Here is a 24,501-nt window from a genome sequence, read left to right as displayed (position 1 = left end):
GCCCAGAGCTGAGAGAGGTGTCAGGAGCGCAGGAAGTGAGGCCCAGGTGAAAGGACGGGCCCGAAGCCCTCGGAAAGAGAAAGACCCCAGGGGGAGGGATTTCCAAGTCGCCGCGGGAGGCAAGCTAGAGGAGAGAGGTGAGGGGCAGGCGAGCTAGAAACCTGTGGAGGGCGCACAGGGCGGTGAGGCCACCACCAGAGGGCGATACCGCGGCCGCCGCGCCTGCGGGAGAGGGACACCAGATGTCCGCGGGCGGGCAGGGTGCCCTCAGGCCATATTTATTGTGCTAGGGTGGGGGGCGCGAAAGAAGAGAGCTGCGCCCTTCGTACCCTGCCCGGTCGGTCCCGCCTCCCAGGCCGCGCCCCACCCCCGGCTCCGCCTCCACCCCTGCCCCGCCTCCGGCCGCGGCCCCTTCCTCCCGCAGCCGGTGCTGTGGGGCGGCGGAGCTGAGCGTCGCTGTCTCTATGGCCCCGGATCCCAACGCAAAGGTGAGGGAGGCGGGGAGCGCGGGTGGTGGCGGGGCCGGGGGTCGAGGCTGGGCCTGGGCCGGGAGCCAGGCAAGGCCTTCCCCACGTCCATTCCACCCCAAACTGAGCCAGGCCTTTCTCACTGCCAAGTCCCCCGGCCCCGTATATAGGCTCTAAAGGGGCACGGGCCAGGCCTCGGGACGCGCTGGGCGCAGACCCGCCGCGGTGGAGTCGGGGACCGGCACGGGGCGGGGGCCCGCGTGGCGAACCGTGCTCCCTGGGATCTGGGTCACGTCTCCCGGCGACAGCGGGATGGAAGGAGAGCTTGTCCTCGAGCTGCAGCAATAGAGACTAAGGTTAGACCTGACGAAAGCAGAGAACCGCGGACCGCCCAGGATGGTGGAGAGAAGGGGTGGCGGGGGAGGGGCTCTCAAGCAAACGGTACCGCCATCCTGCTGGGCAAGGGGAGATACCACCCAGGCCAGGCCGATGGACATCTGGGATGAAGGTCGAGAGCTTGCTGATCCTCCATTGATCTTGTTTTTGAGTGGGGTCTCTCTGCCCAGTTCCCTTCACCCTAGGATTTAATAGACAAGGTGGTCAGAGTTCACGAGGCTGGCGCTGGGGAGGAACCCGAACTGTGGAACTCGGGGTGAGGTGTGGGGTGTGAACTGGAGACCTTGAACCCGCTTTGCCATGGGAGGAGGGGGATGGCATGCGCCGCCCCGCCCATTTAGCTCCACCCTCCCTCCCAACAGGTTAAATAGGGGCTGCGATCACCAGCCCAACTCCCTTATTTAAGAACTGCAGTATACATGGGGGCAGAGGAGAGCTAAGTTACCCGTTCCCCTCCGTGTTTCCTTTGCTAAAGCCAACGGCCTCCCCCTGCCTGAGTTAGTACCCCTCCCTCCCTTGCAGCATGGCCTTGGGAATCCCTGGTCAGAAGCCCCCCCAGCATCCCCTCCCATCCTCTTCTCCACCTCCCCTCCCCCAACACACACACTTGGAATCTGGCTTTAGAATTGGACTTTCTGGAAGAGAGGCAGGGTTCTGCTCTGCATCTCACCCCAGTGGACACCGGCAGCCTCCAAGCCTGCAGCAAGAGCTAGACCCCTACATGCATGCTTGTTTGTTTCTACATGGATGTGACTGTGGGACTCTGTGAACACACATGTACTGAAGCATTTGATCAACAGGTTTGGGTGCGTGTCCCCGTACATGTGTGTGTATGTGCAGGGCACTCCTGTTGAGTAGATGGACAGTCATATAAACCCACCTGTGTCAACCTCCGGGCTGTATGTTCTGAGTATGCGTAGCTGTGTATGGCCATGACCGTCCTTGTGCACGTGTGTACACAAACCTCCCTCTCTGTGTATGTGTGTGGATGGCTGTCCTGTGAATACATGTGTTCACAGTCCTCCTGTGAGCCCATGTGTGTGTACCTGTGTGCATGCACATCACCTTCCTCAGAACCTGTGTGCGTGTGCCATGTACCACACTCTGAGTGGTGCCTCGAATCTGGGGTGTGTTCCTTCTGCCCAGTCCTAGGGACTGATTCCTAGTGATAGGGCTCCCCCTACCCCCCACCCTGCCTTCTGTGCTGAGCAAATAGGAGGCCCCAAAGGTAAACAGGTGTGCCTCCCAGTGAGAGGTGGAGCTTGGGCAGTTTTCCTGGATCCTCCTGCTGCCCTGGCCCCCAGGCCAGGAGCTGGTGGCCTTTCTGTGGTCTGGGGACACTCTTCTCTCCTCTTAGGCACTGGGATCTGTCCACCATGGGGCTGGCCTTTACCTCTTCTCTTAGATGAGTTCTCCAAATTCCTCTTATCCGTCTGGCCAGCTCCTGATCCCTCCCCTCTCTTCAAGGCCACATAGTTAATATTTGACCTGTAAGGGAGGGGAGACACCGTGGCACCTCTGACCCTGCCCGTGGGTGTCTGTGAGATGGAGTGAGTCAGGCCTCCTCCACACCCAGCACAGCTCAGGGAGCCTCAGGAGCCCCTCCAAAGTTGGAGAGGCCTGCTGCCTACCCTCACCCCAGCCCCAACTGCTTAGCTTCAGAGAGGGACCTGAGGTGTAGTGGTCTCCAAGACGTGCCAGGCAAGGTGGCCAAGAGCTCCTAAGTTGTTGCTTATGTCTCAGTGAACTGGCTTTGCACCCTCCAGCCTTCTGCACAGACATTACACCTGTGCAGCTGGGGGCCCCAGATACCCAGCCCCGGGCCTGTGAGTGCCGGCTTGCAGGCAGGGACACGTGGGGAAGCCTAGCCAGAAGGTGCAGTACAGACTCGCACAGGCAGGGCAGCGATGTGCACCTCCCCCCCCCCTCCCAGAGGAATGCTGAGGAGGAGAAGTGTCTAATTAAAGAGAAATTCCAGAGGGAGCCCTCAGGTCAGGGAAAAGAAAAAACAAAGGGAAAACAGGGCAAAATTCACAAAGGCCCATTGCCCACCTCTGCCAGGCCATCCTGCAGGCCGCAGGGGCAGCAGCTGTGCCCGTTTGGGGCCCACTGCAGGGAGGAGCAGGCATTCTCTCTCAGAGCCCCAGGTCCACCGAGGTGGGGCCAGAGGAGGCCTGCTGCCTGGGGCGGGCTGGCGCGGGCGAGGGTCTTGTAAGGCGGATGAGTTCCACTCCAGCCCTCTGCATCCCAAGAGAAAGCTGGACAGAATGCCGGGAGCCCATGAGGGTGTGGACACCCTCCTCCTCCCTGGAGTGCCCCCTGAAGTCTGGGTCTTGCTGTCAATCTCTGCCCACACGCAGATCAAACAACTGGGCTTTTCCCCCTCTGTGTGTTTGTGTCTTTCCTTTGCCCTTCAGAAAAGCGACCTCAGAGAACCAGACTAGCCCTGCTGCCGGGGGCAGGGCCACCCCACCAGGAGCCTGCAGCCCCCGAGTGACTCCACGGCTCCCTGTCCCCATGGAGTCTGCCTTCCATCCCTCGCTGTGACCTCTCCGCTGGGATTCCATGGCCACACAACCCTGTGACTCCATGTCCCCCCCATTCCAGGACCCCCCCTGGCCCCATGACTCCCTGACCCCCATGGCCTCATGACCCCTGACTTCCCACCTGGGCTCCCTGCACTTTGACGCTTGTGACTGTTCTTCCCTTCACCCACCCACCCCCCGCGACTTTGGCCCCGGCTCCCCTTGGGGGTCCTGCTGGTCTGGGCCTCCCCAGGAAGATGTTGGGGAGGCTCTGGCCCACCCTTCTGAGCTTCCTCCTAGCAACCGCAGTCCCTGGATTCTCAGTGCGACGTCCATCCAGAGAGCTGGATGCCACCCCTCGGACCACCATCCCCTATGAAGGTTAGACCCTCAACCTGGGAAGGCCGTGGGAGCCTGGGCTGGGGGAGGGGAGGCAGCCCTGCAACTGCAGCTGGGCCCTCTGCCCCGCTCTCTGCAGAGCTCTCTGGGACCCGGCACTTCAAGGGCCAAGCCCAGAACTACTCAACGCTGCTATTGGAGGAGGCCTCAGGGAGGCTGCTGGTGGGAGCCCGAGGCGCCCTGTTCTCTCTCAGCGCCCGGGACATAGGAGATGGTGCTCACAAAGAGGTCAGCCTCTGGAACCTGGAGCCGACAGCGGCTCCAGCCTCACCTGGCTCCCTGGAAACCTTGTCAGCCTCCATGGACGGTGCCGCTCGGCCCAGCGCAGGCCTGCCTTGCGCCCAATGCTCCGCCTGAAATTCCTCCCAGCCCCCGTTTCCCCTGCTCCCTGGGGTCCCATCGCCTGGTCCTATGAGGTAACAGCTGCTGGAGCCCATGCATCAGCCCCTTCCCTTTATCCCCCCCAGATCCGCTGGGAGGCCTCCCCAGAGATGCAAAGCAAATGCCATCAGAAAGGGAAAAACAACCAGGTACGTGGTCTGCCCTGTCCTCCACTGCTTTCTTCCTCGCCTTCACTTGGGGCTTCCAGGGTTCGTGGGGACACAGACCCACGAGTCACTCGCAGTAAACATTGTAAGCATTGCTGGAGTACAGCCCTGGGCACAGCACATCTAATCCAACCATGTGGTGGCCTGTTAGCTTGGCCTGTCATGGCATCTTAATCCCCTCGGGGCTCCCAAATAATAATCCTGATAGCAGTAAGTGGCCTCTTGTAACTGATTTCCCTGTTGCCTTGCCTTGTGCTCAAGTAACCTGTGAAGTAGTGTTATACCCATTTTACAGACGAGAAAGATGAGGCTTTGGTTGAGAAGCAGCTCAGTACGCAGTCATTCCATGGAGGGCTATTAGAGATGGGTCAGCCCTTTCTGGCTGAAGTTATGGGTGGCCACAGGTGTCCCGTGTCTGGCAGGTAACCGACCCACCTGGAGAGCGCTAAAACCAACACGTTCCCAAGGGCCCCAGCCCGGGGACTCCTATTTAGCAGGTCTGGGGTGCTGGTGAGACAGCTGCAGTTCAGAGAGGCAGCCCAGGGGGCTGTGAAAGGCCGCCTCCTGGTGCAGGATGGATAGGAAACGGCTGGTGAGGCAGGAGGAACCCGGGCCCTAGAAGGCTGAGGGTCACCGCTGGGTATTTCAGAGGCTCTCAGACTTTAATGTTCCTGTGAATCAGCCGGGTCCACCCTAAATGCGCATGCTCACTCAGGAGGCCTGGACGCTGCACAAGGGTGTGCAGTTCTTTTTTTCTTTTTCTTTTAAGATTTATTTATTTATTTGAGAGGCAGAGTTCAGACAGAGAGGAAGAGACAGAGAGAGAGATCTTCCACCTGCTGGTTCATACCCCAAATGGCCTCAACAGCAGAGCTGGGCCAACCCAAAGTCAGGAGCAGGAGCTTTCTCTGGGTCTCCCATGTGGGTGCAGGGGTCCAAGCACTTGGGCCATCTTCTACTGCTTTCCCAGACCATAGCAGAAACCTGGATTCGAAGTGGAGCAGCCGGGACTTGAACCAGCACCCATATGGAATGCTGGCGCTGCAGGAGGAGGCTTAACCTATGCCACAGTGTGGGCCCCAAGGGTGTGCAGCTCTAAGGAGCTCCCAGATGACACTGATGTGCTGCTCCCTTGACCACACTGGGCTGCAAGGCTTCAGGAGAATGTTTCCCAAAGCGTGTTCCGAGGAATGTTCATTTTCAGAGTGATACTGCTAGGAATATCGACCTGGCCCCAGGCACTGGATGGAGGAAAAAGGATGAAGTCTGGAGGCAGGGAAAGTGGTGGGGACGTTGAAGGCATGGTAAGGGTCAGAGAGGAGCATGAGCAGCTGGTTGCAGGACAGAGGCTGGGTGCTGCAGCAGGAGAGGGAGTGGGAGGAGACAAAGAGGCCTGTGTAGATTCAAACCCTGCATGCAAAAGGAGGAAGCATTAACAAGGCAAAGAGGTGACTGAAGGCAGCAGCTTCCAGCTTCTGAGGGACAGAGAAGGCCAGCGTGGCTGGAGGAGGGAGTGAGGCCAGCAAAAGGGGCAGAGCCCAGGAGTTCAGGGCCAGGGGACCCTGCAGGGCACTGGTGGCTCACATCTGTGGGAGGGGAGCAAAGGTGTGTTGATTGTTAGAATCTCTTGGAAGGAAACTGCAGATAATGGTAACAGCAGCCGTCTATGCAGCCGACCTGGGAGACAGGGATGAATAGGAAACCATCTGTTGACAACATATTCCTTTGCACTTTCTTGAAATTTTTTTTTAATAAGAGCAATTGGGCCGGTGCCGTGGCTTAACATGCTAATCCTCCGCCTTGCGGCGCCAGCACACCAGGTTCTAGTCCCGGTTGGGGCACCGGATTCTATCCCGGTTGCCCCTCTTCCAGGCCAGCTCTCCGCTATGGTCCGGGAAGGCAGTGGAGGATGGCCCAAGTGCTTGGGCCCTGTACCCGCATGGGAGACCAGGAGAAGCACCTGGCTCCTGGCTTCGGATCAGCACAATGCACCGGCCGCAGCGGCCATTGGAGGGTGAACCAATGGCAAAAAGGAAGACCTTTCTCTCTGTCTCTCTCTCTCACTATCCACTCTGCCTGTCCAAAAAAAAAAAAAGAGCAATTGTACTACTTTAAAAAAAAAAAAAAAAGATTTTATTTGCTGTTTTTTTTTTGTTTGTTTGTTTGTTTTTTTACGGGCAGAGTTAGACAGTGAGAAAGACAGACAGAGAGAAAGGTCTTCCTTCCGTTGGTTAACCCCCTAAATGGCTGCTACAGCCGGCACTGCGCCAATCCGAAGCCAGGAACCAGTGCTTCTCCTGGTCTCCCATGCGGGTGCAGGGCCCAAACACTTGGGCCATCCTCCACTGCCTTCCTGGGCCACAGCAGAGAGCTGGACTGGAAGAGGAGCAACTGGGACAGAATCCGACACCCCAACCAGGACTAGAACCTGGGGTGCCAGTGCCGCAGGTGGAGGATTACCCAAATGAGCCGCGGCGCCGGCCAGATTTATTTATTTCAAAGGCAGAGTTACACAGAGAAGAGGCAGAGAGAGAGAGAGAGAGGTCTTCCATATGCTGGTTCACTCCTCAACTGAAGCCAGGAGCCAGGAACTTCTTCTGGGTCTCCCATGTGGGTGCAGGGTCCAAGCACTTGGGCCATCCTCCACTGCCTTCCCAGGCCATAGCAGAGAGCTGGATTGGTAGAGAAATGGCTGGGACTCAAACTGGCACCCATATGGAATGCTGGCACTGCAGGCGGCAGCCTTACCTGCTAGGCCACAGTGCCAGCCCCTATGGCAGAAACTTAAGTGCTTTGGCCATCACCCACTGCTTCCCAGGCACCATAGCAGGAAGCACGATAGGCAGCTGGGACTTGAACCAGGTGCTTCAATATGGGAGGTGGGCATCCCAAGCAGTGGCTTCACCTGCTGCACCACTTTTGGAAGCACCTGCCCCATACTTTTTGAAGCTTGTACTGCATGCATGTATTCTTCATTCACTGAATAGTTTTTATAGAGCAGTGGAGTGTTGGGAGAGCTGCTAGGTGGCTGTTGCAGTGGAAGGAAGAGGTAGAGGAGAAGGCCAAGTGGACCAAGTTACAAGCCATTTAGGATAAGGAGTGAGTCATGGAGGGGGACTGAGTGTGGGGGCGAAGGGGTGGGAAGCACAAGGATGACTTCCGGTTTCTGGCCTGAGTAACAGGATGGATGGAGGAGCAAGGTGGGACGGACTGACTGAGCAGGTCTAGGAGGGGAGATGCAAGCTTGGAGGCGGCAAGCTTGCTCTCTGACGAGTTGAGTTTGAAGGGTCTGCAACTATCAGATGGAGAGAGAGCTGGGCCTGAGGATGGTTTTGGTGGTCTCACCCTGGGGAGGGTGTGGAGCTCCAGGATGGGGCGGGGAGGGGAAGCATTACAGAGAAGGAGTCAGGGGACAGAAGTAATTCAGGGTGGTGGGAGCTCCGAGAGCTCCTACACTTGGGGTAGGGGAATTGCAGGAGACATAGGCTGGCAAAGTGGAGTGAGGTTATCTGAGGACTACAGGAGAGAAGAGGGCCATGTCATCTCTGGGCGGCCATGAACAGCAAGTTCCAGGGAGTATTCTGTGTTCTGGGCAATGAGAAGGCCCATGGGGGTCCTGGAAGGAACTGCCCTACAAGTGGGGGCAATAATCATATTACAAAACTAGACTAATGGGCCGGTGCCGTGGCTCACTAGGCTAATCCTCTACCTGCGGCGCCAGTACTCCGGGATCTAGTCCCAGTTGGGGCGCCGGATTCTGTCCTGGTTGCTCCTCTTTCATTCCAGCTCTCTGCTGTGGCCCGGGAAGGCAGTGGAGGATGGTCCAAGTGCTTGGGCCCTGCACTTGAATGGGAGACCAGGAGGAAGCACCTGGCTCCTGGCTTCGGATCGGTGCAGTGCGCCGGCCATAGCGGCCATTTGGGGCGTGAACCAACGGAAGGAAGACCTTTCTCTCTGTCTCTTTCTCACTGTCTAACTCTGCCCGTCCAAAAAAAAAAAAAAGCTAGACTAATGGAGGGGCAGGGGGCTCACCACCTCCCCCACCTTGTCCTACAGACAGAGTGCTTCAACCATGTGCGATTCCTACAGCGGCTCAATGCCACCCACCTCTATGCATGTGGGACCCACGCCTTCCAGCCCCTCTGTGCAGCCATTGTGAGTATGCATTCCTGTAGCCCAGATGCCTGACCCCTGACCTTGACGCCAGACTGGTCTGAACTTGGGCTCCACTATGTGTGCCTGGGACCACTGATGGACTGCTGGCCTCTTGTCCCGCAGGATGCTGAGGCCTTCACCTTGCCAACCAGTTTCGAGGAGGGGAAGGAGAAGTGTCCTTATGACCCAGCCCGTGGCTTCACAGGCCTTGTCATCGGTGAGCAGGCCCTCAGTGCGGTTCCCGGGACGGGGGTCTCAGAGCCAGGACTTGCCATTTACGTGTGTCCTGTGGTCTGCTGCCTATGACGTGGCTCCCGGCCTGGCATGTCCCTGCTCTAGACGGAGGCCTCTACACAGCCACGCGATACGAATTCCGGAGCATCCCTGACATCCGCCGGAGCCGCCACCCGCACTCTCTGAGAACCGAGGAGGCACCGATGCACTGGCTCAATGGTTAGGAGGATGCGTGGGAGGGAACTATTTCTTCTTTTTTTACTCCTTGGGCAGCCATCCCTCAAAGCCGCAGGTGAGCCTGTCCATTCCATTCCTGTGTGCTGTCCGGGGAGGGGCGGGGCCAGGGCCCCAGCCTGTCTCAGCAGCCGCCTGACCTGCCCGGCCCTGCAGATGCTGAGTTTGTGTTCTCCGTCCTGGTGCGGGAGAGCGAGGCCAGCGCCGTGGGCGACGACGACAAGGTTTACTACTTCTTCACGGAGCGCACTGCCGAGGAGGGCTCCAGCAGCTTCCCTCAGAGCCGCAGCAACCACCGCGTGGCCCGCGTGGCCCGGGTGTGCAAGGTGGAACAGGCTGCAGCGAGGGGACCCGGGGTGAAGGCAGGACCTCTGATCCTGGCTCCTGACCCCTGACCCCGTGCCTCTGCCTCCCCAGGGAGACCTGGGCGGGAAGAAGATCCTGCAGAAGAAGTGGACGACCTTCCTGAAGGCTCGCCTCATCTGCCACATCCCCCAGTATGAGACTCTGCGTGCAGTCTGCAGCCTGGACGCGGAGGCCTCAGCGCGCACGCACTTCTACGCGGCCTTCACGCTGACCACACAGTGGTCAGTGCAGGGACAGTGGGGAGGCGAGGGGCTGGGCCAGCACAGGCCCTGGGAAAGAGATCAAAATGGATAAGACAGGACCCGTGGTGGGGAGGACTGGTGGCAAGGTGAGACTGGCAGGCCAGCCTAGGGCCAGAGGCCGCTGTGGGCCTGCCATGGCAACACTGGGCCCCGCTCAGTGTGACCCAGCCCCCTCCATTATGTCCCATTCCTAGGAAGACCCTGGAGGCCTCAGCCATCTGCCGCTATGACCTGGCCGAGATGCAGGCCGTCTTCGCAGGCCCTTACATGGAGTACCAGGATGGTGCCCGGCGCTGGGGCCGCTACGAGGGTGGAGTGCCTGAGCCCCGGCCTGGCTCAGTAAGTGCCTAGGCCTGGGGCCAGTGCTAAACAGACAGACCCGTGGGAGGGGCAGGAGGGACCACCCTTGAGGAGAGGGCGGGCAGGGGGTGGAGCCCTGAAGCTCACCAGCCCCTCCCCCCACCCCAGTGCATCACAGACTCCTTGCGCAGCAGAGGCTACAACTCGTCCCAAGACCTGCCGTCCCTGGTCCTGGACTTCGTGAAGCTGCACCCGCTGATGGCTCGGCCCGTGGTGCCTACACGCGGACGGCCACTGCTGCTCAAGCGCAACGTGCGCTACACACACCTCACCGGGACAGCCGTCACCACGCCGGCGGGACCCACCTATGACCTGCTGTTTCTGGGCACAGGTGCTTCTGACCCGCATCCTCACCTCTGTTGACCCTGATCAGTAATGCTGCTGCAGCCCCTGAGCTGATGACTCCTGGGCTGTCCCCGTGAGGCCTCTGTGGGTGCTGGGAGCAGAGCCCCTTATTGCGGTCTGACCCTCTGCCTTCCCTGTGCCAGCTGATGGCTGGATCCATAAGGCCGTGGTCCTGGGCTCTGGGATGCACATAATTGAGGAGACCCAAGTGTTCAGCGAGCCCCAGTCTGTGGAGAACCTGGTCATCTCTCCAGTGCAGGTAGCCCTTGGCTTCTGACCCTCGACATGGCCTGGAAAGCAGGAGGGAGTGGGGACCTGGGCAGAGGCTGGGGGTGTGTCTCTCAAGTGGGAGAGGGGGTGTTGCTGACCAGCCGTGCTCACTCTCTCCCAGCACAGCCTCTATGTGGGGGCCCCTGGCGGAGTCATCCAGCTACCGCTGTCCAGCTGCTCCCGCTACCGTACCTGCTATGACTGCATCCTGGCCCGGGACCCCTACTGTGGCTGGGACCCCAGTACCCATGCCTGCAAGGCAGCCACCACCACAGCCAACAGGTTCCAGGGCTGCCGGGGGGTGGTGCGGGTTCCATGTGGCCTGAGTGGAGGAGGCTGTGGTGGGTGAGGTGGGGGCGAATTATCGCTAACAACCTGGTCGACCCTTGCCCTGGGGAAACGGAAACCCACTTCCCCTGTTCCGAACCTTGATCTTCTGTCCCCCAGGACAGCACTGATACAGGACATGGAGAGGGGAAACCGAGGATGCGAGGGCAGCAGGGAAACAGGTGAGTGACACTTCTGGGGGGTGCATCTGGCCGTGTACTGTCATTTGTGTGTCATGTTTGTGTCTGTGTGCTCTTGGTGAGGAAGACCTGGCCTAGAGCCTGGCACAAGGTGCTGAGCAGACATTTATTGCCCAAAGGAGATACGGATGAGTTCACAGGGTCAAGATGCGCAGTGCTCCCTTCTGGGTGTGTTTGTGAGTGCTAGTGGGGGGCACTGCTCCAGTGGGTGGGCAAATAACTAAGTGTGATTACTAATAGTTAACAACTGTGAAGTGGGTTCAGGAAGATCAGATTACAGGGCTGACATCTGAAGGAAGAACAGAAGTTAATAACCATAGCCAAGTACATCGCCATGTGCTAGGCACGGACCATGCACCTGCTCGCACGATCTCGAGGCTCCGCACAGCGTTCCTGTGAGAGGTGCCGCGATTATCCCGAAGGACAACCTCTTGGAGGCACAAGCAAGGAGTTCCAGGCTCGGTCGTTCAGGGTCAGAATTCAAACCTGACCCCAAGCAGGCTGACCCGACTCTGCGCTTTTGATCACTGTGCTATGCCGTCTCCCACAAGAGTTAACCAGGGAAGAGGAGGGTGGTGGGGTTGGGAACAGCACCCAGGCAGAGGGAAGAGCAGCCAGAGAGAGCCTGGTGATGAGCTGGAGAAGTGGAAGGACCGTGTTGAAAAGTAACAGGAAATCTGAAGAGTCTAGGCAGAGGCGTGGTGTGATCTGATTTGTAGTTTTTTCTCTTTAGTTTTTCTTTTTGTTTCATTTTATTTGAAAAGCTGATAGACAGAGACAAAGTGAGATCTTCCATCTGCTGGTTCATTCCCCAAATGCCCGCGATAGCCAGGGCCGGGGTCAGCCAAGCCGGGAGCCCAGAACTCAGTCCGGGTCTTCCATGTGGGTGTGGCTGTGCCCCAAGCCCCCCAGCATCTGTGCCTCCCAGGATGAGTATAAGCAGGAAGCTCATGGTGACTCCGACCAGGCACTGTGAACGGCATGCAGGCTCCCCAGGCAGCAAAGTCACCTACTGTGCCAAGTGCCCACTCCCCGGCTGTGGTTTTAAAACATCACCTTCCCATCAGGTGGAGAATGGGCAAAACGGGCCAGAGTGGCTGACGGTAGTGCAGGGAGAAATGGGGTCTGAGATGGATCCTGGAAGCAGAATCTTGGGTGAGGACTGGAAGAGGAAGTGAGGAAGGCAAGGGAGACTCCCCAGTTTCTGACTTGAGCGGTCAGGTAGCTGGTGGTACAGTTCAAGGAAAGAACTGGGTGTACCCGGCCTGAGTGAGGTGCCCTCAGACCCCACGTGGAAGGCCCAGCACATGGCAGACATCTGGAGAGAGGTCCAAGCTGGAGGTTGAGATCGGGCGTCACTGGCAGATGGCAGAACTGGAAGTACAGGAGAGGTTGAGAGCACACGGAGAGAAGGGAACAGGGCCCACGGGACTGCCTGCTTCCTGTGGAGGTCTCAGGGGACCCTTGCCCAGGAGCATGAGTGCTTGGTCAGCTGTCACTGTGGTTCCAGGTTCCGTGCGGGATGCCAGGACTGGGCAGTGACTTGGTTTGGCTTGCCACCTTCAACACCCTCCCTAAACGGGCAGGTGCTGATCTCCCTCTCCTCCCCAGGGCCGCCACCACCACTGAAGATCCGCTCTGTGCTCCGCGGCGATGACGTCCTCCTGCCGTGTGACCAGCCGTCCAACCTGGCCCGGGCCCTGTGGCTACTCAATGGGAGCAAGGGCCTGAGCGACGGGCAGCATGGCTACCGCGTGGGGGTGGACGGGCTGCTGGTGACAGACACCCAGCCGGAGCACAGCGGCAACTACGGCTGCTACGCCGAGGAGAACGGCCTGCGCACGCTGCTGGCCTCCTACAGCCTCACGGTGCGGCCCGCCACGCCTGCCCCAGCTCCACAAGCTCCCGTCACGTCTAGGGCACAGCTGGCGCCCGACGTCAGGCTGCTCTACGTGCTGGCCATTGCCACACTTGGTAGCCTCTGCCTTATCCTGGCCTTCTCCCTCCTCTACGTGGCCTGTTTGCGGGGAGGCAGAGGAGGGCGCCGACGGAAGTACTCGCTGGGCCGGGCTGGCCGGGCAGGGGGCTCTGCTGTGCAGCTGCAGACGGTCTCAGGCCAGTGTCCTGGAGAGGAAGACGAGTGTGATGATGGGGAGGGGGCCGGGGGCCTGGAGGGTGGCTGCCTTCAGATCATCCCCGGAGAAGGAGCCCCGGCACCACCGCCCCCACCCCCTCCTCCGCCTCCAGCTGAGCTGACCAACGGGCTGGTGGCGCTGCCCAGCAGGCTGCGGAGGATGAACGGCAACAGCTACGTGCTCCTGAGGCAGAGCAACAATGGCGTGCCTGCGGGGCCCTGCTCCTTTGCCGAGGAACTCAGCCGCATCCTGGAGAAGCGGAAGCACACGCAGCTCATAGAGCAGCTGGACGAGAGCTCTGTCTGAGCCCAGCCTCTTCCAAGCCAGCCTGTCTGCCCTGGGCTGGGCTGCTGCCTCCCTAACACCCTGCCTCCACGCCCCCGCAACTCGCCCTGCTCCCAACTTTTTACTGTCTCTGTAGGGCTGGTCAGTCACGCCCAGCCAAAGCCCCCTCTTCAGTCTCCAAGACCCACACGTGAGCAGCCCAGGCCCACCGGTGCTCCTCAGAGGTAGGTGCTCCCTTGGGACCAGGTGCTCTGTAGACCCAGACCCTTAACCCTAAACACTCAGGAGGAGAGGGCTCCTCCTCCGGTCCCATTCGTCTGCCCAAGCCCTTCCTCTTTCTCCCAGGCAGGGCTCTGCAGGTCCAGATGGCCTCAATGTCACCACCCTCTGCATGGCCGAGGCCAGACAAGACCTCTGCAGCCAGCCGAGCCCTGCGTACTCACACGCACACACGGAAGAATGTTTATCAGCTGGGCTGCAGGGCCCATCCCCACCCCCACCTTCTGGTGGATTCTTGTGTTTCATCCCTTCTAGAGTTGCATACCTTCCCAATTACCACGCCCTCTTCCCCAGGCCCCGCCCCGCGTGGCGACCTCTTTGGTTAGAGCTTGGGAACAGGCCAGCCGAGGGAGGTTAAGACTGCATCCATCCCTCCTCGCCCCTTCCCGTGCCCTTGTGAGTCAGCCCCACTCCTCTCGGTCCCTCTCGAGTGACAGAGCTCCAGGCGTGTCCCTTCCGCACGCACATGTGGTAACATGCACCTTATCACATGTGCTCTCACTTCACCCACACGCACCTTCTGAGCCTCCCCTTGCCGCCTCGGACCTGTGTCTGTCGGGTTTGGTCCGTGGACATTTCTGAGGAGCCCCTTCCCTGGGACGGGTGACCAACACTGCACTCAATGAGCCAGCCTCCCCTTTGGGGGACCAAGCATTTCTTCCCCAGGACCAGAGCAGTGGAGGAGATCGGATGTCTCACCTGGCACATGAAGCCCGTTCTTGGAACTATGCAAAGGGCAGAGGCTGGGAGTTTGGATGCTTGGCTCCCACCCCTGTCCTACCTCACCCGGGCACTTTCAGGGTCCAGGGGCCTCTGCAGTCTCCAGGCCCGTAAGGGACAATCAATCCTGACTGAGCTCCCCCATCCCCCTTGGGTGAGGATGACTGTTATTTTTGTAGCTGAGAACGTGGAATCCCACGGGTTTTTACTGCCCTTCACCCACCCTCCCACCTCCACCCCACAATGAATGTATTTATTGTGAGAACGGCTACACTTCTTTAGGAATGCCCCCACTCACCACCCAGGTGGGCGGAACAGGCATGTGACAGAGTGGGGAGCCTGGGCTCAGCTGCTCCCCGTTGGTTAATAAAGACCCTTTCCCCACAGCTGAGTAGTCTGCTTGGTCTAGACGGGCCTCCCCTGTGGAGAAGGAGCTGCAGGGCTCTTCATCCTGGTGTGCGGGGCAGACACGCAGGCCCTTTGATTACCAAGGCGCACGTTATTCATTGGTCATGGTGATTAGAGAATGACAACCAGGAAAATTATAACGGTTTAAGAATTCATACAGTTTGTAGATTTTTCACTTCCTGGCTCTTTTCCTAACCCTCCTGCCAACCTCTATGCCTGGAATATACTTATTTCTCAGCCCCCCAGGAATCTAAAAGCCCCCTACCCCTGGCCCAAGGAATTTCAGCACAAGGGGATATGTGTGCAGCTGGGACCAACCAGGGACCTAAGAAACACTCTCCAGGCTGGCGTCACAGCTCACTTGGCTAATCCTCTGCCTGCGGCACTGGCACCCTGGGTTCTAGTCCCGGTTGGTCCTCTTCCAGTCCAGCTCTCTGCTGTGGCCCGGGAAGGCAGTGGAGGATGGCCCAAGTGCTTGGGCCCTGCACCCATATGGGAGACCAGGAGGAAGCACCTGGCTCCTGGCTTTGGATCGGCACAGCGCACCAGTTGTAGCAGCCAGTTGGGGGGTTAACCAACGGAAGGAAGACCTTTCTCTGTCTCTCTCTCTCTCACTAACTCTGCCTATCAAAAACAAACAAACAAACAAAAAAAAACTCTCCAGAGGTCAGGCCTAGAATAATCATATGGCCTTTGACATCAACACTCTAAAGGGTTGTTCGATGTTCCACTTACAGGTTTTTTTTTGTTTTTGTTTTTGTTTTTTTTAAGATTTACTTATTTATGTGACAGAGAGAGCATCCACTGAGTCACTCCCAAACAGCTGCAACAGCTGTGGTTGAGCCACGTTGAAGCCAGGAGCCTCAAACTCCATCCAGGTCTCCCACATGGGTGGCAAGTACTTGGGCCATCCTCCACTGCTTTCCCAGGAAGTGGGGTAGCTGGGACTAAAACCGGTGTTCAGATGGGATGCCAGTGTCGCAGGAAGCTGCTTCCAGTGTTGAAATAGTGAAAACTGAGGCTTCAAATAGCACAGCTTTTCAAGGCAGATCAAGTACGACCATGGGTCTCTTTATTAATCTCACTAAAATCTGTACAAACATTCAGAGAGCATATGAAGCGCCTAGCCCAGATGGCTGCAACGGTAGCAGACAGCAGCCCTTGGCTCAGCGGATGGAGCAGCAGGAGAGACAGGCTTCAGACGGCAGCCTCTGGGCCCCTCGCTGTGTTTTCAGTTCACTGTTATTAATTTGGATTTCAGAAAACAAGGGCCCTGTAGAACCCCTGAAGGCCCTCTCATCTGATACCTCAGGAATGCCAACTGGGTAAGAATTAGGGGCTCAAAAAGGCCACTGCCCCACGGACACCAGAAACAAGCAAACGCTTTGTGAATCCACAAATGTGTCCATTTGCGCACTGGCGGCTTCATTTGTCTGCCTGGGCTCAGAATCCCAGAGGAAAAGCCGCCTATCCTGGGAAACAGTTCAAAAGCGCGGGGTTGCAGCTGATGGGGCAACTCTCACTGCAACTGAACCGGGGCAGCATCCCGGGCCTCTCGGGGGCGCAGCCCGCCCGGCGTCGTCGGCTTGTTGGTGAAGGGGTGCCACTGGCCCTGGATGCTAGGGCTATCGGTGTGGAAGGGCTTGCGGATGCGGATCACTTCCAACCCCGACTGGTCTGCCAGCTTCTGCACCAGCGTCGTGATCTCCTCCGCGGACCTGCAGTGGATGCTCTCCTCGCGCACAGCTCCGTTCACTAGCAGAGGGAGGTGGCGGTCAGTGGAAGCCGGCAGGCCGGGGGGCAGGCGAGGGCAAGGCTAGCGGGCTGAGCCCCGATCCCGCCCCGGCCCCACTCACGGTATTCGGCCACTACTCTGGGCACGTTACAGGGCCGCGCGTTCACATATATTACGACTCCCGGGTTCCGTCGGGCGAAGTCGGTCACTTCGCGTTCCACGAACTCCCTACGGGGACCCAGGGAAGGTGAGCACGGTGACCCCCTGATCCGGCGACCTCAGCCAGGACGCGTTACTCCCTGTCTCCCTCCCTCCTCGCGCGCACGTCACCTGGCGCCGCGGGACGAGGGCGAGTCGCGGCTGAGGGTGAAGCTGAGACGCTGCAGCTGCTGCACGTAGCGACCCAGCCCGTTGTGGAGGACGCTGGTCAGGAAGCGGCTCGACGTGCCGCGCGCCGTCATGGTCACAGTTTGCAGGGAGCGGAGCCGAGCGACGGTGGAGGAGGGACTAAACCCGGAGACTTCCGGTTCCGGTTCCGGGGACATCCGGGCCCGAGGAGTTTTGATTCCGGGGTCAAAGCGTGCTGGTGACCCACGTTGCGGACGAGCGGAGTGAGCGGAGCGCGGTGGCGCTGGCCCGGGCAGCGGAGCGCTTGCTAACAGAGCCCAGGGAAGACACGAGGAGGGCGGAGGTGGTGGCGTCCCTCCGGGCTCGGCGATCGGCGGGAGTCGTGTGGAGGGTGCCGAGAAGAAGGGTCCCTAGCGGGGGCCTAGAGCCGAGGGACTGCGAAAACGATGCGGATGGCAGCAGTGAGAGCGGCGAGGAGAATCTGTGGAGGGGCAGTGGAGGGGAGGAGATGACGGAGAAACCGTGCCCGTGAGGGACAGTGTAGAGGGGCACGGAGGTGAGGTGGTGGGGGAGAGACGCTGTTCCTGACGCGGCGGTGAGGGAGCCGAGATAGACGACACCGACGTCCTAGGGCAGAAGTGTGAAGAGGGGGCAGGGGGATGTGTACGGGGCCGCGAGAAGCCATCTAGAGCGCGCGAGCCCTGCAGCGTGCTGGGGGCGGGGCTGGGTCCCCCAGGGTCTGGCGTGGTGAAGGTACCCACACCAGGTGCCCAGGGCTTTTCAAGTCGTGACTCCCCGCTGCATTAGCAATGTGGGTCCTCCTCCGGGGTGCGTACCCGCTCCGCATCCTGCTGCCCCTGCGAGGGGAGTGGATGGCCCGGAGGGGCCTCCCGCGAAGCCTGGTTCCAGGCCCTCCTCGCAGACGGTACCGGAAGGAGGCTCTGCCAGCCTTAGAGGCGCCGGTGTTGCCAGTAACAACGACCGAAATCCGCCAGTATTTGCGGACTCATGGGATCCCCTTCCAGGATGGCCACAGCTGCCTGCGGGCACCAAGCCCCTTTGTGGGGTCCTTGCCACCCAAGGACCAGGCGGGTTCCACGGCTTCCTTCAGCCTCTTCATTGACAAGACCACAGGCCACTTTCTGTGCATGAGCAGCCTGGCAGAGGGGAGTTGGGAAGACTTCCAGGCCAGCGTGGAGGGGCGAGGGGATGGGGCCAGAGAGGGGACCCTGCTTGCTGAGGCCCCAGGAGCCGAGGACAGCGAGGAGGTGCGGAGGATCTGGGACCGAGCCGTCCCTCTCGGGGAGCTGCCTGACCCAGAGGAGGCCCAGCTGGCTCGGGTCATGTTCGGCCTTAACAAGGTGACGGAGGACACACTCAGGCATTTCAGTGTGCGGTATCTGCGGCCCGCCCGCAGCCTTGTCTTCCCTTGGTTCTCCCCTGGGGGCTTGGGATTACGAGGCCTGAAGCTACTAGGGGCCGAAGACCAGGGGGACGGAGTGCGCTACGTGGAGACCACCATTCCCCGGCCTGGTGCCTACCACAACCTGTTTGGATTGCCCCTGATCACTCGTCGGGATGTCGAGGTGGTCCTGACAAGCCGAGAGCTGGACAGTCTGGCCTTGAACCAGGCCACGGGGCTGCCCACCCTTACCCTGCCCCGAGGAACAGCCTGCTTACCCCCTGCCCTGCTCCCTTACCTTGAACAGTTCCGGCGTGTGGTATTCTGGCTGGGGGACGACCTCCGGTCCTGGGAAGCTGCCAAGTTGTTTGCCCGAAAACTTAACCCCAAGCGATGCTCCTTGGTGCGACCTGGGGACCAGCAGCCCCGTCCCCTGGATGCCCTGAACCAGGGCTTAAATCTTTCTCGAATTCTTCGTACTGCCCTGCCTGCCTGGCACAAGTCGATCGTGTCCTTCCGGCAGCTTCGGGAGGAGGTGCTAGGAGAACTGTCCAACGTGGAGCAGGTGGCTGGCGTGCGCTGGAGCCGCTTTCCAGACCTCAATCGGCTCCTGAAGGGGCATCGGAAGGGCGAGCTGACGGTCTTCACAGGTGACTCCCAGGGGCCACTGCTCGGGCCACAGGGACGGGCGTTTGGGAAGGAGGCTTCCTTTTGCAATTTCTCAAGCCTTCGCTGTGTCTTGGTTTCAAGGGTAGGACGTTCCCTCCTCACCCAGGACTCTGTTTCCCCCCCCACAGGGCCGACAGGCAGCGGAAAGACAACCTTCATCAGCGAATATGCCCTGGATTTGTGTATGCAGGGGGTGAACACGCTGTGGGGCAGCTTTGAGATCAGCAACGTGAGGCTCGCCCGGGTCATGCTCACGCAGTTCGCTGTGGGGCGGCTGGAAGAGCAGCTGGACAAATACGACGAGTGGGCCGACCGCTTTGAGGACCTGCCCCTCTACTTCATGACCTTCCATGGGCAGCAGAGCATCAGGTGAGGCCCCGGCCCCAGGCACTCTGCTTCCCCAGCTCCGGTGGGGACTCCCAGGTCTCCTTAAACAGGCGTGGGGTTTTCCGAGAATGGGAGGGCAGGCAGAGCTGGGTGGCACCTCCCCTGGGGGTGCTCTGGAGACCGCTGGACTCTTGACTCCTTTGCCTCTTCCTCCTCCCAGGACTGTGATCGACACAATGCAACATGCAGTCTATGTCTACGACGTTTGTCACGTGGTCATCGACAACCTGCAATTCATGATGGGTCATGAGCAGCTGTCCACAGACAGGTGACCTCCTCCTCTCGTCGAGCCTGAACTCACTTGAGCACACATCTTCTCGGGCAGCTAGCCTCTGGGCACACAAAGCACTCTCTCTCTTTTTTTGTTAAAGACTGATTTTATTTATTTGAAAGGCGAAGTTGCAGAGAGAGAGAGAGAGAGAGAGGTCTTCCATCCATTGGTTCACTCCCTCAGTGGCTGCAATGGCTGAAAAAATCAGGAGCCAGCTTTCTCTGGGTCTGCCACCTGAGTGCAGGAGCCTAAGCACTTGGGCCATCTTCCAGTGCTTTCCCAGATGCATTAGCAGGGAGCTGGATCAGAAGGAGAACAACTGAGACGCAAACTGGCCCATATGGGATGCCAGCACTGCAGGTGGTAGCTTACCCTGCTATGCCCCAATGGCAGCCCCAGATTCTCTTATTTTCTGAGATGTGTGCAGGCCACCCCATTTGTGTTACATAGGGTATGGCAGCAGGAAGTAGTATGAATGGGGCCCTGAGAGGGAGTCCACAGATAGAGGGAGGTAGGGTAGAGCAGGCTTGCAGTGGTCCGTGGGGACACGTGAGTGAATCCGTGTGTACTGTCTTGTCCAGTAACCTCTCTCTGTGGTTGGGGTGGGGCCAGGATCGCAGCTCAGGACTACATCGTCGGGGCCTTTCGGAAGTTCGCCACGGACAACAGCTGCCACGTGACGCTGGTCATTCATCCCCGGAAGGAGGACGATGACAAGGAACTGCAGACGGCATCCATTTTTGGCTCAGCCAAAGTGAGTGGCCCTTAGAGGAGCTGAGGCTTTGGAGGGCGGAGGGGACAGCCCTCAGTTACCTTCTATCATCCTGACCGTCCTCTGGGGTCCTGACACGAGGGCTGGAAACGCGCAGGGTGCAGAGGCTGCTCCTTGTTGGTGCTGTGTCCTCTAGGAGCTCAGGCCCGTGTGGGAGAAACACTGAGGTGTGACTGTAGCTCTGTGTGATGAGAGCTGTGATCAGCAGCACAGGTATTCAGGAGGGAAGAGGAGAAACATCTGAGTCAGCTTGGATCTGGGAGACTTCCCAGGGAGGAGTTCACAAGGGTTGGGTTGAGGTTTGGCAGGCAATGGGTTTCAATCAAATAAATGAGATAATCAAATAAATGGGACGGCCTGCTAGCATCAGGAGCAGCCTCCTCCTAGGGCGTCCAGTGCTACACCGAGTGCTTAGTACACATCAGGCCTGGGCCGGGCCCGGGAACCCAGGCCAAGGGGCACACGCCATGTGCCGTATGGAACAGACTCGAAGCTGGGGAAGAGTAACATGTGGAAGCAGCTTTGCTTGCTTTAAGGGAATGCAGAATGGCCTCTCAGTGGGACATTTGGAGCAGAGTCGAGTGATGAGTGGGGGGCCACCGCGGGGTCAAGTGTTACAAGCAGAGGGTCCGTCTTGCACGGTCTCCGCAGCCGTAGGTCCGGAAGCAGGAAGATTGAAGGGCCCCGGCTTCAGAGAGCCTCGGTGACGCTAGGATGCCTTTTCCCCGGTCTCCCCTCCTCCCAGCACACTGAACTCCTGCCACTTTGCTCCTGTGTCTTCTTACTCCTGCCTCCCCACTCTGCCCCTCCCACAGGCAAGCCAGGAAGCAGACAACGTTCTGATCCTGCAGGACCGGAAGCTGGTCACTGGGCCAGGGAAGCGGTACCTACAGGTGTCCAAGAACCGCTTTGACGGAGACGTGGGTGTCTTCCCGCTTGAGTTCAACAAGAATTCCCTCACTTTCGCCATTCCACCAAAGAGCAAGGCCCGGCTCAAGAAGATCAAGGATGACAATGAACTAGTGGCCAAAAAGCCCTCCTCTGGCAAAAGGGGGGCTGTGGCCCAGAGCTCTGAGGCTTGTCCCAGTCAGGCCCCCAGCCCCTCCCAGCCAGACCCCGCCAAGCCTTCCAGGTGAAGGTCGTGAGAGCTGCTCACTGAAAGGAGCCTGGCCCTGGCTGGGGCGTGGGCTCATAGCCTGCTGCTAGGGCTCTGCCCGGGGACCCTGGGCTGTGGGCCCTTCTCGGGCAGGGTTCCACGACGAGAAAATTCAGTTGAGCGGGTATTTGAGAGCTTTCTGTGTGCCAGGCTTAGTTTGAGGTCTTGTACCTGCGTCACTAAAAAGACAGGGCTCTGCTTGTGGTGGGGGAGACAAGACGCGTGGTGAATGAACAGAAAACACAGTTTCTGACCATGAAAACGCCGTGAAGAAAATGGTAGCGTGGTAGCGCGCCTGCGGCCTAGTTTCGATTAAGTGATCTGAGCAGGGGGCCTCTGGCCTGGAGGTGCAGAACTAGAAAGAGCGAGTCACGTGCACATGTGGAGAAAGGGATCGAGATGGAGAAAGTACAGGGCCGGCAGGTGGGAATGACCAAGTCAAGTTCAAGGCAGTGAGGTCGGGCCTCTTGACCCTAGATGGGAATGGAGGGGCTTCTTGTCCAACTCCAGCCCAGGCTTTCAAAGCCAAAGGGTGACATGGTAGGTGCCGAGCCCCTCCGCTCCTCTGTGGAGCCTGACATGAGGGGGCACATGGTGGAATTTGGTTCCTAGGTGCTTAGCCCTGGACTATATCGGGGCCTGAGATGGGAGTTACCTCCCGAGAGATTTCTTGGTCACAGAACCATGGGAGGGCCAGTCCCTGGACATTGGTTCCATTGGATGCTGCCCCTTGCAGCTAGAGTTAGAACTTTTTGTAGCATTGTTACCAGTTTTACTAAAAAAAAAAAAAAAAAACCAAAAAAAAAACTTTTTCTCATTGCCTCTGTTTCTGTGCTTTTCCTTACTTGTCCACCAGGTGTCTCCCTAGTCTGTAACGACTTTCCTCTGAGTTGGTGTGGATGGGCGCCCGCCCCCCAGGGGCAGCCTTGGAGCTGTGGGCACCGGTGTTAAAGTGCTTTCACGCCTGCTCCCCTTACACCTCTTCTTGGCCTGTGCAGCGCAGAGTGGTGTATGTTTATCACTAACTTCCCTGAGGATCTCCATGTTCCTGGGCCCAAGCTCTGTCTGAGCAGCCAGCCCTCTGTGACGGGAGCCCCTCGCACTCTCCTGGGGGAGTCAGAATTGGTGTTTTAGATCTACCCCCAATCTGAGTCTCTCCCCATGTTTCTCTAATATTAATACAGGGTACTTTACACAATTTGCAGAAAAATGGAGTTAAAAGGTAAGTTTATTTAGGTGCAAAATAATGAAATCCATGCATAATTGTTTCCTAATATGTGTTTTCCATGAACTTTTTGAACTTGTAATTCAAAATATTTTTACATTAAAATAAACTTATTCTCTTAAGGTTTATTTTATTTATTTATTTGAAAGGCAGCATTACAGAGAGAGAGAGAGAGGGCGAGACAGAAAGGTTTTCCATCCACTGGTTCACTCCCCAAATGACCACAGCAACTGGCCTGAGCTGGGCTTCTGGGTCTCCCACATGGGTGCAGGGACCCAAGCACTTGGGCCATCTTCCGCTGCTTTCCTAGGTGTATTAGCAGGGAACTGGATTGGAAGTGGAACAGCTGGGACTTGAACAGGCATCCATATGGGATGCTGGCACTGCAGGCAGCAGCTTAACCCACTATGCCACAGTGCTGCTGGGCCCAATAAATGTATCTCTTAATTCCATCTTGCATGAGCTTTTTGAAGTGCCCTTGTATGTACCAGAATGCCTGGAAATTTGTTTTAGAAATGTAGAATAAGGGCTGGCTTTGTGGTGCATCAGATTAAGCTGCCACGTGGGGCACCAGCCTCCCATCTCTCACTCCCCTGCTTCTAATCCAACTCCTGGCTCATGTGCTTGGGAAGCAGCAAGTGAGTCCCTGCCACCCACGTGGAAGACCCAAATGGAGTTCTTGGCTCTTAGCTTTGGCCTGGCCCAGCCCCTGATATTATCACCATTTGGATGGAAGATCTGTCACTGTCAATTCTTTTAAAAAATTAAAATGTAAGACTTAGGGCCTACTCCCCTCCCCATACACACGTGCATTTTTAGTTCCGGGGGTGAGGAGGGGTACAGGAATCATTTTTAACAAGTCCAGCAGGAGTTGTTTTTGTTTTTGGCTGCTGCAGCCAGCACACTGTGGCGGGCGCACTGCACTGATCTGAAGCCAGGAGCCAGGTGCTTTTCCTGATCTCCCATGTGGGTACAGGGCCCAAGCACTTGGGCCATCCTCCACTGCACTCCTGGGCCACAGCAGAGAGCTGGACTGGAGGAGGAGCAACTGGGACAGAATCCGGTGCCCCGACTGGGACTAGAACCCCGTGTGCTGGCGCCGCAGGCAGAGGATTAGCCTACTGAGCCGAGGCGCCGGCCCTCCAGCAGGAGTTGTAAAATAAGAAATCCAGAGGTCCTGTCAGAAGTACTTCTGAGTGGCACTTTCTCATCTCCCTCTGATGAAGGTCTCAGGTTCCCTTTGGATTTGCCTAGAAGAGTGGTGAGAATGCAAGATGTCCTAAAGGGGCTGGCGAGAGCTCTTTTGCCAGGGTGGGAAGCAGGCCCTGGTCTTCTGGGCCCAGCGGAAAGGCCTGGCACCTGGGCTGCAGTGTGTGAGAGCTGCGCCCTGGAGCCAACCTGCTGCAAAGCTGTTCTCTGCGAGGGAAGCCATGGGGGTGGGGGTGGCTCCTCCCAGGCCTGCCTTCTTGGGGGTCTCTCCCAGACTGGCTGGAGCCAGGCCTCCCTAATCCTGCAGTAATCATTCCCAGCCGTTGGCTGCTTAGGCCTCATCCAGGGTCTGTAACATTGAACGGCGGCCATGGCTTCCAGATGCACAATAGCAGGTCAGGCCTACCTAGAAGACACGAGTTCCACGTTCTG

General features: G+C 58.4%; 3 protein-coding genes across 4 annotated transcripts; 2 read left to right on the top strand and 1 right to left on the bottom strand.

Annotated features, from left to right (window-relative positions):
- Positions 1–402: 402 nt before the first annotated feature.
- Positions 403–14,873, top strand: SEMA4G (semaphorin 4G). 2 transcript variants are annotated; one of them, XR_009868362.1, is made up of 16 exons: positions 403–488; positions 3,281–3,769; positions 3,867–4,015; positions 4,255–4,317; positions 8,392–8,490; positions 8,614–8,707; positions 8,830–8,943; positions 9,115–9,284; positions 9,376–9,545; positions 9,761–9,905; positions 10,035–10,257; positions 10,415–10,530; positions 10,663–10,823; positions 10,989–11,050; positions 12,680–13,712; positions 13,834–14,873. XR_009868362.1 is itself a non-coding variant. In XM_062215013.1 (15 exons), the coding sequence occupies exons 2-15, from the start codon at positions 3,646–3,648 to the stop codon at positions 13,507–13,509; spliced, it is 2,520 nt and encodes an 839-aa protein (XP_062070997.1). In that variant the 5' UTR covers positions 403–488; positions 3,281–3,645; the 3' UTR covers positions 13,510–14,873. The 2 variants fall into 2 exon arrangements, 1 of the variants encoding a protein (XP_062070997.1); XM_062215013.1 differs by having other exon boundaries at positions 12,680–14,873.
- Positions 14,874–15,932: 1,059 nt separating this feature from the next.
- Positions 15,933–17,135, bottom strand: MRPL43 (mitochondrial ribosomal protein L43). The gene is made up of 3 exons (XM_062215015.1): positions 16,961–17,135; positions 16,752–16,858; positions 15,933–16,650 (listed from the first exon to the last, which is right to left on the bottom strand). The coding sequence occupies exons 1-3, from the start codon at positions 17,089–17,091 to the stop codon at positions 16,415–16,417; spliced, it is 474 nt and encodes a 157-aa protein (XP_062070999.1). The 5' UTR covers positions 17,092–17,135; the 3' UTR covers positions 15,933–16,414.
- A 46-nt stretch (positions 17,136–17,181) lies between these two features.
- TWNK (twinkle mtDNA helicase) lies at positions 17,182–22,920 on the top strand. The gene is made up of 5 exons (XM_062215014.1): positions 17,182–19,030; positions 19,178–19,418; positions 19,597–19,704; positions 20,320–20,461; positions 21,295–22,920. Exons 1-5 carry the CDS (start codon positions 17,788–17,790, stop codon positions 21,613–21,615), a joined length of 2,055 nt encoding a protein of 684 aa, XP_062070998.1. The 5' UTR covers positions 17,182–17,787; the 3' UTR covers positions 21,616–22,920.
- The last annotated feature ends 1,581 nt before the right edge of the window (positions 22,921–24,501 follow it).

Source organism: Lepus europaeus, chromosome 17 (genome assembly GCF_033115175.1).
Source record: "Lepus europaeus isolate LE1 chromosome 17, mLepTim1.pri, whole genome shotgun sequence".
NCBI classification, from domain to species: Eukaryota; Metazoa; Chordata; class Mammalia; order Lagomorpha; family Leporidae; genus Lepus; species Lepus europaeus.
Note: the sequence above shows the minus strand (reverse complement) of the source record. Positions and strands in the feature narration are given on the sequence as shown.

Bases quoted from the DNA above. Each gene is read 5' to 3' on its own strand.
- SEMA4G (XM_062215013.1), top strand. From the start codon at position 3,646: ATGTTGGGGAGGCTCTGGCCCACCCTTCTGAGCTTCCTCCTAGCAACC. The intron at 8,491-8,613 runs GTGAGTATGCAT...CTTGTCCCGCAG, and splicing joins AGCCCCTCTGTGCAGCCATT to GATGCTGAGGCCTTCACCTT. The intron at 9,546-9,760 runs GTCAGTGCAGGG...TCCCATTCCTAG, and splicing joins TTCACGCTGACCACACAGTG to GAAGACCCTGGAGGCCTCAG.
- MRPL43 (XM_062215015.1), bottom strand. From the start codon at position 17,091: ATGACGGCGCGCGGCACGTCGAGCCGCTTCCTGACCAGCGTCCTCCAC. The intron at 16,859-16,960 runs GTGACGTGCGCG...GGGTCCCCGTAG, and splicing joins CCCTCGTCCCGCGGCGCCAG to GGAGTTCGTGGAACGCGAAG. The intron at 16,651-16,751 runs GTGAGTGGGGCC...TCCCTCTGCTAG, and splicing joins CAGAGTAGTGGCCGAATACC to TGAACGGAGCTGTGCGCGAG.
- TWNK (XM_062215014.1), top strand. From the start codon at position 17,788: ATGTGGGTCCTCCTCCGGGGTGCGTACCCGCTCCGCATCCTGCTGCCC. The intron at 19,419-19,596 runs GTGAGGCCCCGG...TCCTCCTCCCAG, and splicing joins CATGGGCAGCAGAGCATCAG to GACTGTGATCGACACAATGC. The intron at 20,462-21,294 runs GTGAGTGGCCCT...CCCCTCCCACAG, and splicing joins CCATTTTTGGCTCAGCCAAA to GCAAGCCAGGAAGCAGACAA.